Raw genomic sequence first — 19212 nt, forward strand, 5'->3', positions numbered from 1 at the left:
AGTCGAACGGAGGAGTCGAACGTGCTTTAACTGTAATTTTACAGTCAGTCTTCAGTTCTGGTTTAACAAAATAGATGGCAGTACACGTCATGGCATAGGTAAGTTGTACGTACAGTCTGGGGGAAAGAAATCTGGCCCCTCTCAGAGTTACTAGGCCACCTGCTGTGCTAGATTTTTTTTGACACTGGTCGATACGCGATAACGGTCACCGCAATTTTGTATGACATCTTGATCAGTAGCACCCCTATCGGTAACATTTCAGTGAATCCCCTATCGGATTACCTCTAAGAGGGCTAAGTAAAGTTGGGTTGGCTTTGCAGACATCAAAATTTAATACATCTAACGAATTTCGAATGTCAAAAACACAATGTCTGGGAGGTGGAATTATAGTTAATTAATTACATAATATTATTTTTTGTTGAATGATATTCCTGGTATCTGTAATAAGATACCGATAACCTGTGTCTACTACAAAACAATAGAATATGGGTTTATTCGACGTAACATTAACCAAATATCTCTGATAAAGTGTGGAAATATGAAGGTTTTACAATAAATTTATTGATTTTACTCACCAGTTCGCCGGTCCCCTATGCACCTACAAAATGCCTTGTCCTCTGAATTAGTGAAGTGACTTTGAACATCAAACCAATACAGTCTTTAACGAGCTGAGTTACAGTGCAAACGGCGATGCTACAAGCTCAACACCGGGGGACTATGAACCTGGGGGTCACTCTATACTGACGAAAAATGAACGAACGAGAGCTGTCGTGCAATCAGAAGGTTTAATACAACGAGGTAGAGTCGTGGCTCGCGCAGCAGCGGTCCGAAACTTAGTTTTTCATCATATAGAGGCCACCCTGAATGTGAAGTTGCAACGTGCGACTGTCGAAATAGTTACCTTGGCCAGTACAGTTTGTGGCACCGATGGAGATGTCCGCTTCATACATTTTAAACGAAAACTTGTGAATTTATGTTGTATTTTTATTATGAGATAAAAATAATACCTTATGTTATAAATTAATATAAGTCTGAGACAATTAGTAGCAATGAGGTTGTTAGTGTTTTGTTTGCTTGTCGTAACAAACTTCAGTGATAATGGCAAAGCTTCTATCGACAGCGTTTTGCCGGCCAGTGCTAATGTCCTTCTAGAAGATACAACTAGGAGCATCGGTAAGTGAATTTCAGTGACATCTTGAATATTTAGACTACTAGACTACTATATGTTTACAAATGCAAATATAAACTTTATTTTTGAATCCTTAAGGCCTGCCCAGCAGTAGAACAGGAAACAAGCTACTTACATTACAATAAACGGGATCATACAGGATGGGGGCTAATGGAATAGGCATATTATGATTATTATATAAAACTGGACGTATTTATGTATTCCGATAACCTACAAATTTTTAAACTCAATAAAAATATGATTTCAGATAACTCTTGCTACAGACCTTGCAAGTTGAATGTCAAGCCGCGAAAATGCGAATACAAATTTCGCATACAACCAACCGTCAATGACGATGGCAAAACCATCATTTCTATCAACGACATGGTCCCAGGACCATCTATAAATGTTTGTATGAATGATATAATAGTGGTGGAAGTGGAGAACAGGATTCCTGATCAGGATATAGCCTTGCACTGGCATGGGGTGGAGCAGAAAGGGACTCCGTTTATGGATGGAGTTCCGATGGTGACGCAGTGTCCTATAGGCTTCGGCTCCAAGTATAAGTATGCCTTCCGAGCCTCGAAGCCTGGGACCTTCTTCTATCACGCCGATTCAGGTTAGTTCACACATACAAAGAAAAGGATATTAGCATTTTAAATTATTTAATACAACAAATATTTTAAAATGTAGGTACTTATTAAGTCCATATTTTGTATTTGTGTATGTTTGTTACTCTTACACGTAAAAACTACAGAACAGATTTTTATGAAACTCGGTGTGCATGATGCTAAAACTGGATAAAATATGTTTTACGTTTTATCTCGGAAATCCCATGGGAAAATGTTTTCAAAAGTGACCTCGTATCCAAAATACTTTATCCAAGAACCCTGTATTGTATATCCAGTATGCTTACATTTTGTAAAAGGATTGGAATCTAAATGAGTATCTCTAGTAATCGGGTACGTATCCGTCGTAACTCTTATCGGACTATAATTAAATCCTCATAATAGTTCATATTTTGTTCTATGAACTTTACTGTTTATTCTTATTCTAGTGCAACACCAAAGCGACGGCATCTTCGGGGCTCTGATAGTGAACCAGCCAGCGCCCTTCGAGCCCCACGTGGACCTGTACCACTACGACCGCAGCGAGGAGCACACCCTCATCATCTCAGCTGACTTCCCGGAGACCCTCACGGGAAATCTGGAAAACTTGAGCGAAATCAAACCCACAGCTCTTAACATAAACGGAGATACGGATATAGCTAAGTAAGTGGTTATCCTTGAATCTGGTATTTTGTGGATTGAATGCGGAAATCTATGCATCAGAAATCTGCTCACAGATTACGCCTAAATTCCATTTTAAACGTAATGCAAGAATTTGTGCAATGGACAATATAATGGTTAGTGAATGATGATGTTTATCTCTTAAAATTACTAATAACAATAAAGAAAATGCGTACCTATCAGGCTTGGGCTTTCAAAACTGCGTGTACGAGACATAGAAACCACTCAATGAAAACGATTGTGTTGCAGAATATTTGTAATGGAAAACTTTGCGTATCGATTGCGGCTGATCAACGCAATAGCAGCGGAGTGTCCTGTGGTCTACAGCATCGACGCTCACCATGTCACTGCAATCGCTACCGACGGAAATCCTGTCAAACCAGTCACGGCAGAACACATACTGCTGTATCCAGGTAATACGGAACTTGTACACGCAATTATGACCCTTGAGGGTGAAATAGTAAGATCAAATGCAATCAATACTTTAATTTCTATAACTAGTGCTGTATCAAGTGATTGGCAGGTATTATAACATGACAACGCTGAAATTTCTATTATTGATGTATCTAATAGCTATGTGTTTGAAATTGAAAAAGTAATTGGTATCTGTATCAATATTTTTTTTTGCAATAGAAAAGTAATTAGTGCACTTCATACATGATGAGTTGATGACAGAATTGTTTAATATTTAATTCAAAATGAAAGCAAATTGCAAGCTCATTGTGCTTTCAATAGTCGACAAAAGCTTGCATAAAGTACCAATAATCTTTATTAATATTATAATGAATGTGATAGACTAAGTAGGTAAGGCGACAGAGCTGTGAAACAGTGTTTTTATGGCTTTGTAAATAATAATAATAATAATGTATTTATTTCACAAAAAAGGTTACAGTAAACTTAAACTAACTTAACAGATATTAACAATTTTTGTGTTTTAAAACTAGGTTACATGGTGAGGTTTTATAAGTTAGTTGCTTGCTGTTATCCTAGGTAGGTTGTATGTTATACATTATTATTTGTAAATAGAAAAAGAAAATTCACTTATTATCTACAATGATAAAGCAAATCTTCTAAATAGTATAGAGAAATTGGGAGAAAGTGTAAATTGATACACAATGGCGAGTCACAGTGATGGCAGCCCCGTAACAATTATTTCAATCATCAGGGCCTAAAGATGGATTTAACAATTAGAAAGTGACAGTTGTGTAAACTACAGCTGAATTACGTGACTTTTCCTCAAAACGTCATTAAAGGGTAGTTAGATTACGTTCTAATCTAACTTCCTGCCTTCAGCTACTTCCTGCATAGTAAGCTGAGTATAAAGGTAGTTATGTAGGTATGATACGGATCACATTTCTTCGCGTGGGAACTGTGAAAACTATTTCTTATTAAAATCCAGTTATGAAATTCACGTTGATATTATACTAGAATTAATCGTAAATACTTAGCATAAATGTATGATCAACGAACAAGATAAAAAATATAGCCTGTTGAGAGTGAGCGGTGGTAGCTCAGTCGGGTAAGCGCCCGCTTCTCACGCAAGAGATGCGGGTTCGATCCCGGCGCTGACATGTACCAATGAGTTCTTTTAACTTAAGTACAATGTATACCATCGCTCTTACGGTGAAGGAAAACATCGTGAGGAAACCTGCATATCTAGATCTAGCACATCTAGATATGTGAACCCACCAACCCGCAGTGGACCAGCGTGGTGGGGAAATGGTCCAAGCTTAGGAAGGCAGTTTAGACCTTGGGGATATGCACAAAGGTTCCATTCGAGAGAGCCAGGTGCAGGTACTTACACCCCCACAGAGAATAGAATAGAATAGAATAGAATAGCCTGTTGAGAGATTTTATATTTATATCTACTTGTTAAAATTTCACTTACCATTGGAAAAAATTGCAATGACTAGACATAAATATAATAAAAATAAATAAAGAACATAATAAGAATGAAAGTAATGGTTAAGCCTGTATCGTTTCTCCATTAAAGAGAAAGGTGTGGGTATTGAATAGAAAAGTTAGTCCACTCACTATAGCGTGACCGTTAGGTAATTGTAAAACTGAAAAGATTGAGGGAAAACTTTATTAAAATATAACATTGCTCTACACACAGAAACAACACATACATTTACAAGAAAAGGTTAAAAAGTAATAAAAAAATAAGTAAGTATGTAAAACAATAAGCATGGATTAAATTTGCTATGTAGAGCTTGAAATAAACCCTATAAATTGGACAACTTTTTCTTGCGCTTTATATTGCTTAACTACTCAAGAGCTCAAGCAAAGTAGATATTTTAGATAGGTACGCTACTAATTAATTTAATGGAACGTCGAATATTGAAACTGTAAAAAACAATATTTTAAAGCAGCATCGCCATACAGCGAGTTAACGCGGCGAGCTTCTTGGGTACTTACCCTACCCGACAGCGGCGATCTGGCCAGCATTTTCTTTCTAGATTAGTGTTTATTATTTAGTTATAGTTATAAGAATTATGTCATTTAGTTTTTGGAAATGTGCCGAAATAAATTAAGTACCTAAAATCTTTCAAACTAAACTAAACAAAAATACCGACTTAATAAAGAAACAAAAGTTAAACATACTAAACATCAATTAGGTACATGTCGATAAACTTTACACTAACATCAGTGAACAGACTGTAGTACACTACGAGAGATACTCCGGAGAGTAGAGTTTAAGGTCACGTCCGACGAGACGCCCCGTTTCTTGTTGTCATTTCACTTTCCTTACAAGCCTCTTCACTCTACAATGTACTAACAAATCAATACAACGTTGCAAAATTGCATATGCCAAGAATGTATTTATTTTTTAAAACAAAAAAGGTCAATTAATCTTTAAAACTTAAAATGATTAAAACTGAAATATTTACTTACAGCAATAGACGACCGAATGGCGTAGTGACTACTGAGCCGATGGTCAAAGTTCAAAGTTCAAAGTTCAAAGTCATTTATTTGTGATTCACAGGTCAGAAGTAAGGTGTAAAATTACAAAAATATTGTTTCACCGTAAATCAGCCAACATGGCATACAAATATTATAAGTATAGTAAGTACTTCATTATATCTATCATGCAGTCATGCAGAAACAAATAATTAATTAAATATAATGATTTCAAAAATAATTATAATTAGGTCCATTATTATAATTTCGATTTACTCATTGTGTATCGGATAGGTATTCGTTAACGCTATAGTATATTTTGTCCAGTAAATAGTTTTTAAGTTTAGTCTTAAACAGTTGGATGTCCTGTGCATCTCTTATGGCTTTAGGTAGCTTGTTGAAAATAGTGGGAGCCATTCCAAAAATATTTTTCCTATATAAGGCTGTAACATGGCGAGGAGCACTCACCTTGCTACCGTAACGCAGGCTTCTAAAGTGACCGAAACTATTAAAATTTAATTTCACAAATATAGCCATTTCTAATATATACAAAGAGGGAAATGTAAGTATTTTGTATTTTTTAAACAATTGTTTACAGGATTCTGTGCTTGTAATTTTTCCTATTGCGCGAATACACCTTTTTTGGGATTTGAAAACAGAATCTTTGTTGGTCGCATTACCCCAGAATATAATTCCATAACGGAGAATGGAGTCTACATACCCTTTATAGGCAGTAACTACTGTTCCCTCACTTACAACTTTACTTAAATTATGTAGGGCGTACGAAAACGTGTTTAATTTTGAGCAAATGTGGTCAGTTTGTGCTTGCCAAGTAATGTTCCTGTCAATATAAAGCCCCAAAAATTTTGTCACTTCTGTTTCTTCAATTTTATTATCATTGTATTTTATGTCAATAGTTTTATTATTTATCCGTTGTTTAAATGTCATTATTTTAGTTTTGCCCAGATTAATTAATAGTTTATTGTTATAAAGCCAATGAATTATGTCTGTAAGAGTATTATTTATGTTATTTTCCTAATTTGATTCTTTATCGTCTTTAAATAGTACTGTGCTGTCATCAGCGAATAGAACCATTGGGTGTTCTGTAACTTGAGGTAGGTCATTGATGTAGATGATAAATAGTAATGGCCCTAATACGCTACCTTGTGGGACGCCTAATCTATTCTCTTTACTATCTGAGAAGTAAGCTGTTTCAGTTTTAGATTTTGTGCATATACGATTGATTTGGGTCTTTTGTGTTCTATTTGTCAGATATGATTTAATTAGATTTTGTGCTGTTCCTCGCACTCCGTATTTATCTAGTTTATTCAGTAAAATGTCGTGATTCACATAGTCAAAAGCCTTTGTTAGGTCCATGTAAAGGGCTGCTACAGGTATACGTTTATCCATGCTATTTAGTACAGTCATTAAAAATTCATATATTGCCTTATTTATTGATTTGTTTTTTCTAAATCCCATTTGCATTGGTGAGAACATTTCATATTTCTCCATGTATGAATTCAATCGTTGGTAGATCACCTTTTCAAAAATTTTCGATAGTATAGGTATCAATGCTATGGGCCTATAGTAGTTCATATTTTCCTTGTCTGTTTTCTTAAATAATGGTATTATAATTGAAACTTTTAGTTCATCGGGATATGTCCCTTCATTTATACAAATATTGATACTGTGGCTTAGCACTGGCGCAATAACAGGGGCAACACGTTTAATTATATCAGTAGTAATCTCGTCATAGCCTGTACTTTTTGTATTTTTTAATGATTTTATTATTGTAAATATTTCATCTGGAGTTGTCGGTTTCATGAATAGAGAATTAGAATTATTATTATTTGTATTGAATTTTATTGAGTTATTAGAATTTGTATTTATGTCAGTTAATGAAATTTGATTAATAAAGTAATTATTGAAAGATTGAGATATGTCACGTGGGTCAGTAAGTATATGTCCGTTATCATTTATTTTGTTTATATATTCCTTCATATTTCTTGACTTGGATTTGTTTATGATATTCCACGTAGCTTTGCATTTATTGTCAGAAGTGTTTATAAAATAATTATTTTGTGATTTTTGGGTTAGTTTTATTATGGCTTTAAACCTCTTGGCATACTCTTTGAATTTTATCTTTGATTCTTTTGAGTGACTTCGTCTATAGTTCCACAGAAGTTCTCGTTTTCTCCTAGAACATTTTTTCAACCCTTTCGATAACCATTTATGTTTGAGAGAGGTTGAAAATTTTACTCTAATTTTAGGAAAACATAAAAGTTCCCAAAAGTTCCATAAAAGGTCCCGGGTTCGATTCCCGGCTGGGGCAGATATTTGTTTAAACACAGATATTTGTTCTCGGGTCTTGGATATGCCCGTAAAATGGCAATAGGCCCGCCCCCTATTACATTGGGACTGACATAACACTCTGGCGAAAAGTGGTGTCGCCTAAATAAATCCTACAGGTGAGGAAATAAAAGGACGAACATAATTTAGTTTAAAAAGATTTATTTTAAATAAGTAGGTAGATAGGTCGTCGGTTAGGCCAAGGTCAATGGTGTCACACGCGCACTGGTTCGGTCCAGAAATACCGCACTCTCCTTGGCTTCCTGTCGAAGTGCAGGTCCAGGTCCAGGTCCAGGTGCAGCTCCAGGTCCAGGTCCACGTCGGGGTCGAGGGATCCGACGAGGTCAGCTACTCAGGTAGCGGGAGGGGAAGCCCGGGACAGTCGCCCAGGGTGAGTCTTCCGTGGTCCGGAACTAGATTGGCCGATTTAATCGGTCCGGTAGTTGTTCCTGGAATCGCAGAGCAAGGAAGCGATTAGATTCCAGCAGCGATACGGATGGCAAGTTAGCCTTAGGTTCGTACGGGAAGTCTAGAAATACTGCTTAGCTTTTCCAAAGGCAAAAGGAATAAAGGTGGCGTTATGAACAGTAATGTAAAGTACATGATGATTGATGAATGATTAAGTTAGGTAAGATAATTTACAATGTAACTAAAATATATGCAACTACGAGATTAAGACTATTCTCATAGTTCATTAAATCACTAGATCCAGTGCATACTTAGGTATGCATTCATACAAGAAATAGAAAACAAGCACTGTAATAAGCAAAAGGCAAGGCACTAATTTAACCAACGGTTATTTTCAATGACAAAAGGTCAACGGTTTTATATTTAAAAATGCACAGCATTAAACACAATGATACACAGCTAATTACTAACATAAGAAGGTTTGCACAACTTACCCAGATGGGAACAACGTATAAACACTTATTTGAGGAATTATAAAAAATATTAACGTCTAGATTTGACGAGTTAGGTACTCGCAGACAAGGTACGTATGATATTTATTATGAGCGGCTAGTTGCCAGAGCGGTGAGCAGAGACTGATCGCCGTGCAAATCAATGCGCCCCTCCCGTAGTCGGCCGGTCGCTTATCGCTAGATCTAAGGTGAACAAAGGGTGACGTCGCGAGTGGACGAAACTATTCGCTACTTATAATTGGAAACGGTTTGTCGGTGAGAACGTACTTTAGAACCTACACTTTTATTATCACTTATCGTAATAGAACTAGATCACTTAATTAAAGTATGTTTATTTATTAGGTTTATTAAAATTAGGTTTTAGGTTTTATTTATTATAAGTTAGAATAGGTATAATAAGGTACTAAGTTTAAGGCGTTTCGTAACGCTACGTTACATTACCCCCTCACCTACAAGAGTATTTTACCTCAGTAAAATACGATAAATAGACAGCTAAACTAAAAAATAAAAATAATGATCTATTTAAAACTATTTACAATGATTACTAATAATATTCTTAAGTTTTTTTTTATATGCAAAATCTATACAATTTATGTCATACTTTCAATAAATACAACAAGTATGACACAAGAAAAAAATCTAACTGCTAATCTAAAAATATTATTCTCTTAGCCGAGTATTTACAATTTTTAGGTCTTTAATATGCCAAACACCTAAATCCCGACCATTCATATCCTCGAGGATATAAACTAATGGTGAGCGCTTATGTTTTACGCGACATTTTTGATACTTGGGGGCCAACTTCTTAGCAAAATAAGCGTCTTTGTCACTTTGGAAGTAACAGCGCTTCCACACGATATCCCCTACGTTAAATTCAGCATCTTTACGACGTAAGTTGTATCGCTGACTATTCTTAGCATGGGCTTGCCATAGTGCAGCTTGAACTTCATCAAAAATACCAGCCAAGTGACCTAAGTTCTCAGCGTAAGCATCTCTTGGAAGAAAAACCATGTCCTTTGAGTCATCATTCTCCAAATAATGTGACCCGCAGGTTACCAATTCACGGCCATGCACCAAGAATGCAGGAGAGTACCCGGTAGTTTCGTTCACCGAATTATTGATGGCAAACTGAATTTGAGGTAAATTCAAATCCCATGTTCTGTGATCATTGTTTACAAAAGTAGACACAGCAGTAACAATAGTTTTGTTATATCTCTCCACAGTGTTTACTTGTGGGGTATATTTAGGGGTAAAATGTACATTAGGCACTTTATATTTTTTGAACAGCCTGTCAAGCTCATGGCTAATGAACTGACAGCCATTATCCAGGACAACAGTTTGAGGTATACCATGTACTAGGAAAACATCATTTTCCAAATGCTTGGTCACTAAATCCGCAGTAGCTCTACGGAGTGGGAATATAAAACAATACTTGGAAAAACAGCAAGTCACAACAAAGATGTAGTTGTTCTGTTTCCGAGTATTAGGTAGGGGTCCAACCAGATCGATAGAGAGTACCTGAAAAGGTCTAGAAACATCCTTAGGCCTGCCCATTTTACCTAAGGTGCCATGAGTAGGCAGTTTGTATGCAAGACAGGTGTCACACCGAGAGATAAAACCAACCACATCAGCATACATGCCAGGCCAATAAAAACGAAGTGCTAAGCGTTTATATGTCTTAAACACGCCGAAATGTCCAGCTATAGGTTCTGAATGACATTCGTTAAGGACATTCTCTCGCTGTTCTAAAGGAACAACCTGCTTCCAGTCAAATTCCGAGGTTAAAACAATTTTGTTTTTCATATGCCTGTACAAGGTATTATTTTCCACTCTATAGTTAGGGAAACTGATGGGAGATTCTTGACAGCCTTTATAGATTTTAAGATACCAGGGGTCTTTTGTAGTAGGGGGAGAAGAAACTACATCATTACTACTGCTGGTAATGGCATCTGTAGGAAAGGCTCTTGAAAGAGCGTCAGGGACCACGTTGTCTTTGCCACGACGGTGTTTGATCTCGAAGTTAAACGAGGAAAGACGGACACCCCACCTAGCGAGACGCCCAGTAGGATTCGAAAGAGAAAGAAACCACTTAAGTGCCGCGTGATCTGTGAAAATACTGAAGGTACTACCATTTTCCAAGTAGCAACGCCAATGTTCTAAAGCGGTAAGCACAGCAAGGGCCTCTCGTTCTGTTGTGCTGTAGTTTCTTTCTGCTTTGTTGAGACTACGACTCATGTAGGCAACTGGGTGTTCGACACCATCAATGGTCTGAGCCAGCATCGCGCCGATCCCAAAGTTACTGGCATCAGTGTGAACCTCAAAAGGATAGTCAAAGTTAGGGCAGGCCAAGACAGGTGCTTGGACCAGCCGGGATTTGAGCTCCAAGAAAGCTTTATCAGCTTCAGGAGTCCACTGAAAAGGAGGCGAGTTCTTTTTCGTCGATGTCAGGCTGTTAAGTGGACCAGCAACCGTACTGAAATGCGGGATAAAACGCCTGTACCAAGACGCGGTACCGAGGAAGCGTTTTACCTCTTTCCTAGTTGTTGGAGTAGGATAATTCAGTATAGCCTCAACTTTCTCTGGATCAGTACGAAGGCCCTGAGCATCGACAATGTAGCCAAGATAACGAAGTTTGCTACGAAAAAACTGACACTTATCAAGGTTCACAGTAAGGTTAGCTGAGCGCAGTTTATCGAGCACGCGTTGAAGCAAAGATACGTGCTCTTCAAAGGTTTTACTTATGATGATAAAATCATCTAAATAAGCGAAGACTTTTAGTTCAAACTCGGGACCAAACAACATATCCACAAGTCTTTGCTGTGTAGCTGGAGCGTTAGTAAGTCCAAAGGCTGTTACTTTGAACATGAGGCTACCACGCCCAGGCACGTAAAATGCTGTCTTTTCGCGATCTGGCTCATCTATCAAAATTTGCCAAAACGATTTAGATAAATCAATGCTAGAGAGGTATCTAGCATCTTTCAGGTTGTCCAAGATCTCACTTACATAAGGAAGATTATAAGCGTCCTTCTTGGTGACAGCATTAAGTTTCCGACTATCGAGGCAAAAGCGAGGTTTACCATCCTTCTTGCCAACAACCAAGACGGGTGAAGACCAAGGACTTTCACAAGGTTCGACCACGTCCAATGCAAGCATCTCATCAACTTGTTCCGTAATGATGCGTTGCTTCTCCGGAGACATACGATAGTATCGCTGTCTGATAGGCTCCGCATCACCGGTGTTGATTTTGTGAGTGATCAACTGAGTTCTACCTAAGCCTTTCTCACCAAAGGATATATCTTTAAATTGCTCCAAAACATCGTCAGCTATCTGTTTTTGGGCACTATCGAGGTTATCGTACGCATGAAGGTGAACTTCAGAAGAGATTTCTGACAAGCCAGGATCAGTCTGAAACAAGTTCTCAGAGTTTGAGAGGTACTTCGGGCACAAGTCAAATTGAGTCCAGAAATCTATACCTAGTATAAGAGTAGTATCGATCTCGGGAACAATGTGAGCTTTTATGAGAGAAAACTTTTCCTCAAATGAAACCGGCAGAAGCATAAAACCTAGTGAGGTTATCTTCTGACCACCTGCAGCAGTAACTGTGATTATGTCATCAGTACACATAGTCAAATCATATTGAAGAAGACGCTTGTGAGAATCCCTACCAAGGATTGTTACAGATGAGCCAGAATCAAGCAAACCGTACATATCAAGATCATCAGTATTGTTGATTCGTATTTTGACATAGGGACGTGGGTCTTCACTCGGTTTTGAATTGAAAATTGGGGAAATAGAATGAGTTGTAAAGAAACTCTTAATGGTCAACAGCCATTTATTCCATTCCGAGATATCAAAATAAATAGCTGCTGGTTCTCCACAATTTTCATTATTTAGTTTTTTGACCCGTTGCATTTAGGGCATTCAGGTAGACGTACGTCCTTCATACCACATTTGAAGCAGAAGATTGTACGTTCTGCCGTACATTCCTTCATTGAGTGAGTGTTGACGCGACAACGCTGGCAATACTTCTCAGGTTTAGACACCGCAGCAGTTTCAGCGGCTTGAACCTCGAAAACCGGACTAGATTCAGGTTTAAAAGATTGGAAAGGCTTAGATTTGTTAAAATATTGTTTGCTCTGTGTATTATTGTATTTTTTATGTTGAGACTGATAGGCAAACTCAGGCGCTAACGTTTTAGAGCTCACAGAAGGTGGTTCCCTATAATTATCGGAGCGAACCTTAATATGTTCATAATTCCGACAAATAACCCTTAAGTCATCCACAGACTTTAAAGAAGGGCTCGCAGCAATTATTGTCGAGTAACATGGACGAATGTTGTGTAAAATTATTTCTAATTTATCTTCATCGCTCAAGGGATTGCTAAGACGCGAAAACATGCCTTCCATTATTGATAAATAGATAGTGATAGATTCACCATCCCCTTGGGTTCGATCCCGTATTTCAGAAGACATACGATAATCATAGTCTAGTATATCAAAATCAGCTTTGAGACGTGAAACTAGAGTGTTCCAGTCATGTATTTTACTTTTGACACTACGATACCAGTGTAATGCATCGCCAGTTAAAATATCAACCGCAGAGGCTAGCATTTTTGACTCCGAGATGTTTTTCGACTCACGGAACTCTTCGAGTCTTTGAATGAAAGAACGGACACAGGTTTTTCCATCATATTTCAATTGTTTGAGGTCATTAGAAACTCCACGATCACAAGTCACGGAGATTTTAAGATCAGATTGATCAAGTTTACTAGCAACTATATCCTCATTTGACGCGGCAGTGTCTTGCATAGTGTTTGGCTCACTAACAGTTTTCTGTGATAAAAGTGAGAAGGCAGAAAAACATTTCTCGTAGGTTTTAAGAACACTACTTATTATATTCTTTTGTTCAGATAAGTTCGGTTTCTCTATTCGCTGTAATCTATAAAACACGTGATTTAATAGTGATCTAGTTCTATTGAGTAGCGATTCAACATAATTTATGTTCAAGGACTCGATATTCGTTTTTATTTTAGCAAGAGTTTCTTGTAAACCCTTAACGTCATCCTCAAAACTATAAACCGAATCAAGAATATCATCAGGTGGATATAATTGAGTTAATTTGGTAACTTGTTTGCGTAAACTCTCTACTTTATCGGATGGATCTTCACCACGTATAGCAACCTCATACATTAATTCCGACTTTTGTAAGAGTAAAAATTTTATAGGATAAGCCATATTATCCAGTAGGGACCTTTTAGTTCTAGCGCAAGAAAAAATTTTTATAAGCAGTAACTAGGTATGTTGTGCAAAACCAATGAACAAATATTTATAATACACAATATAAAAAGGAGAACAAAAAAGTATATATAAGAGAACACAATCAAAACACAAAAAGAAAACAAACAGAACACCCAAAAAAAAACAGAAAACAGCCGGAAAAAAATTACGGTACAAACCGCTCTACAAAATATGTACCTATAAAATACACAATATAAAGAAGAAAAAAAAAAAACTTAAAAGTATATGTACAAAAACCAGCTATTATTGTAATTTTTTTTTAGAAAAAAAAATAACAATAATTGTACACCACGACGAGTGTAGTAATAGTGCAATAAGGAAAAAAAATAAAAAAGGAAAAATCACAAAAAAATATAATGGACAGGCAAAGACAGGCGAAACAACATATATCTCAACTAGTGTGCCGAAACAAACATACCATAATAAAAGTAAATTTTGTGGTACTTTAAAAAAACGGCGTAAAAACGATTAAACCAAGGAAATGAAACTAGGGTTTTCGTAGGGGTACACTAGTTGAGAAACAACAAAATAAAATAACAGCACACCAATGAAATCCAACACCATGAATAACTAAGAGTATACCTACGCAGTACGGTATGACCCTCTTGACCTTAAAACCACGTCTATGGGCGCCATTGTCGCCTAAATAAATCCTACAGGTGAGGAAATAAAAGGACGAACATAATTTAGTTTAAAAAGATTTATTTTAAATAAGTAGGTAGATAGGTCGTCGGTTAGGCCAAGGTCAATGGTGTCACACGCGCACTGGTTCGGTCCAGAAATACCGCACTCTCCTTGGCTTCCTGTCGAAGTGCAGGTCCAGGTCCAGGTCCAGGTGCAGCTCCAGGTCCAGGTCCACGTCGGGGTCGAGGGATCCGACGAGGTCAGCTACTCAGGTAGCGGGAGGGGAAGCCCGGGACAGTCGCCCAGGGTGAGTCTTCCGTGGTCCGGAACTAGATTGGCCGATTTAATCGGTCCGGTAGTTGTTCCTGGAATCGCAGAGCAAGGAAGCGATTAGATTCCAGCAGCGATACGGATGGCAAGTTAGCCTTAGGTTCGTACGGGAAGTCTAGAAATACTGCTTAGCTTTTCCAAAGGCAAAAGGAATAAAGGTGGCGTTATGAACAGTAATGTAAAGTACATGATGATTGATGAATGATTAAGTTAGGTAAGATAATTTACAATGTAACTAAAATATATGCAACTACGAGATTAAGACTATTCTCATAGTTCATTAAATCACTAGATCCAGTGCATACTTAGGTATGCATTCATACAAGAAATAGAAAACAAGCACTGTAATAAGCAAAAGGCAAGGCACTAATTTAACCAACGGTTATTTTCAATGACAAAAGGTCAACGGTTTTATATTTAAAAAATGCACAGCATTAAACACAATGATACACAGCTAATTACTAACATAAGAAGGTTTGCACAACTTACCCAGATGGGAACAACGTATAAACACTTATTTGAGGAATTATAAAAAATATTAACGTCTAGATTTGACGAGTTAGGTACTCGCAGACAAGGTACGTATGATATTTATTATGAGCGGCTAGTTGCCAGAGCGGTGAGCAGAGACTGATCGCCGTGCAAATCAATGCGCCCCTCCCGTAGTCGGCCGGTCGCTTATCGCTAGATCTAAGGTGAACAAAGGGTGACGTCGCGAGTGGACGAAACTATTCGCTACTTATAATTGGAAACGGTTTGTCGGTGAGAACGTACTTTAGAACCTACACTTTTATTATCACTTATCGTAATAGAACTAGATCACTTAATTAAAGTATGTTTATTTATTAGGTTTATTAAAATTAGGTTTTAGGTTTTATTTATTATAAGTTAGAATAGGTATAATAAGGTACTAAGTTTAAGGCGTTTCGTAACGCTACGTTACATATACGTTACATTACCTTAGATCTAGCGATAAGCGACCGGCCGACTACGGGAGGGGCGCATTGATTTGCACGGCGATCAGTCTCTGCTCACCGCTCTGGCAACTAGCCGCTTATAAAAAATATTAACGTCTAGATTTGACGAGTTAGGTACTCGCAGACAAGGTACGTATGATATTTATTATGAGCGGCTAGTTGCCAGAGCGGTGAGCAGAGACTGATCGCCGTGCAAATCAATGCGCCCCTCCCGTAGTCGGCCGGTCGCTTATCGCTAGATCTAAGGTGAACAAAGGGTGACGTCGCGAGTGGACGAAACTATTCGCTACTTATAATTGGAAACGGTTTGTCGGTGAGAACGTACTTTAGAACCTACACTTTTATTATCACTTATCGTAATAGAACTAGATCACTTAATTAAAGTATGTTTATTTATTAGGTTTATTAAAATTAGGTTTTAGGTTTTATTTATTATAAGTTAGAATAGGTATAATAAGGTACTAAGTTTAAGGCGTTTCGTAACGCTACGTTACAGTGGGTGCAGCAATGCACCTCTGCCTACCCCGAAAGGGAGTACATTAGTACAAGGCGTGTGTGCGTGTGTGTGTTACTTACAGCAATATATAAAGTTAAATGTTGCATTAATACATTTTTAATAACTATCATAAATGCTACTTCGTATCGTATATTATTTGTAATGATTTTGATGAAGGTTAAACAACGCAAGATTGATTAGCTACCTTAAAATTTTACATCTATAAAAATAAAGACAAACCTAAATAATTCCTCATTCGGTACTTCAGGGTGAAATTAGAAAGTCCATATTCGTATTTAGAAATGATGGATTACCTACTAGTAAACTGATCTGCACCCCATTATGATAAAAATAGATGATTAATGATCATTCTTATTGTTTATAGACATGGCCAGTAATTTAGAAAGACCTACTGATCTATCTTGCGAATTTTAAAATAATCTTTGTATGGAGCAGATTAAATGAATGTTTGGTTTATTCCTCGGCTCCATCCAGCCTATCATTTTGTCTATGGTCGTCTGCCAGTCGGGTCGGATGATAAATTATAGTCCGGGGCATGGCTGGGGAAGCAGTCGAGTTTAGCTTTACAGTTTACCCTCTGAAATCTGGAGGTGACCTCGTCTCAGCCACCATCTGTAAACGCTCTTTTTTGTTTTAGCCTATTTTAAGGTGTCAATAAGCTCTATGAATTCTGGGGTAAAAGTGCTCATATCCTTAAACATTTATTCCAGGTGAAAGAATGGACATCGTTGTCCGCGCGTCTCAACCCGCGGGCGGGTACTGGGCGCGGGCGCGGGGCTACGGAGGCGCATGCGCAGGTCTGAACGCTAGAGCCATGCTGCTCTACTCCGGGTTCAATTATACTGCCATGCTGGTGGATGACGAGGTGGGTTTATTGAAAGAAATTACTGGTGATAGTCGAATTGAATGTAGCTATGGGAATTCCCTTCTTATTTTGAATTTTAAACTAAGATTAAAACTTTAGATTAAGATTTTAAATCACTTATCGCTTGCGGGAACTACACCGACAAGAACAAGGGTCTTGAATTTAAGAAGAAGAAGATCGCTTTTGGAAAGCCTAACCAATTTTGATAAAACATGGATACTGTGAACAATAAAATTGTTATTATTCTCTTGTTAAACATTAACTGTGACGGCGTTGAACGGTCTAATCATAAATAAGGTTTTAAATTAATACCTTACCATTACAGTCCATTCTAAAACTATTTATTATAATTTACAGAAGAACGACTACAGTTTTGAAATGGATCCTTCATCAGCAATACATGGACAAGGTTTGGAGTCACTAAACGAAGAAACTGATTACGGGGCAGAAACAATAAAATCTGTTTATTTGGGAGTTGATAGAACTAATGATCTCAAAGACGAGCCTAATGATTTCCGATACATAAGTGACGCAATGCCTAAGAAACCGTTCTTCCCAGCGCCTATTGGTAAGAAAAAGAAAATATCATTTTTTTTGTAAAATTACCGATATCTGAACTTACACCATTTACCTTTGTGTGTAAAGACTATTTGTGCATCCCAGTCCGATTTCAGTAGTGACTGACTAAGGAAGATAGGAAACATAGTGACGCTTTTTGGAAAAGGCCTATGTCAGCATTGTGTATCCGAATATGAAGAATAATATTGAACTTTTTTTTCCAGCTCTCCGAACAGATGGTGTCGTCCAAATAAACGGCAAAAGTTTTCTGTACCCGAACGCTCCCTTGCTACTCTACCCTAAGGAGGTCCGTGCGGAAACCATCTGCGCAGTCGGAGAGGAAGATGAGCGTCGGGATCCGCAATGTGTGCAAGTGCTGAATGCGGAGAGAAATGATGTCATTGAACTAGCACTTGTCAACGAAGGTATAAATCACGTTAACCAACGCTGATACCTTAGTCCTTTCACCACTTTTCCTGACACATACTAGAAAAACTCAATTTTACACCGATATGCTAAGAAGAAAAACTAACAAAGTTTTTCTTTTTATTCTTGTAACTAAAGGTATAAACCCTCGTAATGTTGCAGGTTTTGGAAGCAACGACACGTACACTTTCCACATGCACGGGAGCAGTGTGCAGATAGTAGCCACGTGGCAAAATCCAGCTCGGACTCCTCTGTCTAAAGCAGATTTTCTTAAATTTACCAACGAAAATAATGTTGTCAGGTACCTACATCTCTATACAATGTGCCTAGATTATAGATTAGTTTTTGGATTATTTCAGATTTGGTTGTTTCAAATCATCTACATTATCCGTATTGCCGTCGTCATCATCATAATTATCGTCAGCCTACAGTCAATCTCTGCTGGGTATAGGCCTCCTCGCTGTTATGACATCCTATGCCACACTCATCCAGCATTCATAGCAGCATGCATCCAGCACTGTTTATTCTAATAACCATCAACTCATAGGCATCATAAGTAACATCAAGTTTAATTTCAGCAAATCTGCCAATCCACCGTTGAAGGATACCATAGTGGTACCAAACAAGGGGTTCACCATAATCAGGATGCGGCTGAGCCAGCCTGGCGCCTGGATGCTGGAGTGTAGGTCCTGCAGTCTGTACTCATTGCCCACGGCTGTCGTCGTCAATGTGCCGCAGACATTGCCCAAGTCAGTCCTCGACTCTTTGCCTAAATGTGGCAACTACAGACCACCTGATGTACTGCTGCATTGAAGACTATTTGTAATTCTAAGATCCATTTGTGCTGGACGCACCTAAATAAGACTGCTTTGATATTTAGTTGGTAAATATGTAACTGTTAAGTTTTTAAGCATAATTTATTTATTTTTATATTTTTCTAACAATAAAACAAGAAAATTGCGACGAGTGTTTTATTTGTTATCCATATGGA

The 19212-nt window shown here is 37.7% G+C and overlaps 2 protein-coding genes and 1 long non-coding RNA gene across 3 annotated transcripts; 1 reads left to right on the forward strand and 2 right to left on the reverse strand.

Moving 5' to 3' along the window:
- The first annotated feature begins 962 nt into the window (after positions 1-962).
- Positions 963-19182, forward strand: LOC105386664 (laccase-2). Its single transcript, XM_011557273.3, has 9 exons — positions 963-1173; positions 1437-1787; positions 2226-2439; positions 2707-2870; positions 17083-17237; positions 17595-17805; positions 18020-18220; positions 18384-18522; positions 18800-19182. Exons 1-9 carry the CDS (start codon positions 1050-1052, stop codon positions 19032-19034), a joined length of 1794 nt encoding a protein of 597 aa, XP_011555575.3. The 5' UTR covers positions 963-1049; the 3' UTR covers positions 19035-19182.
- On the reverse strand, positions 7853-9029 carry LOC125489033. The gene is made up of 2 exons (XR_007266685.1): positions 8610-9029; positions 7853-8156 (listed from the first exon to the last, which is right to left on the reverse strand). It is a non-coding gene; the product is annotated as an uncharacterized LOC125489033 (long non-coding RNA).
- Positions 12311-15787, reverse strand: LOC119691335. Its single transcript, XM_048623359.1, has 2 exons — positions 15368-15787; positions 12311-14913 (listed from the first exon to the last, which is right to left on the reverse strand). The coding sequence occupies exon 2, from the start codon at positions 13859-13861 to the stop codon at positions 12518-12520; it is 1344 nt and encodes a 447-aa protein (XP_048479316.1). The 5' UTR covers positions 13862-14913; positions 15368-15787; the 3' UTR covers positions 12311-12517.
- Positions 19183-19212: the final 30 nt, after the last annotated feature.

This window comes from Plutella xylostella, chromosome 10 (assembly GCF_932276165.1).
Source record: "Plutella xylostella chromosome 10, ilPluXylo3.1, whole genome shotgun sequence".
Taxonomy (NCBI): domain Eukaryota; kingdom Metazoa; phylum Arthropoda; class Insecta; order Lepidoptera; family Plutellidae; genus Plutella; species Plutella xylostella.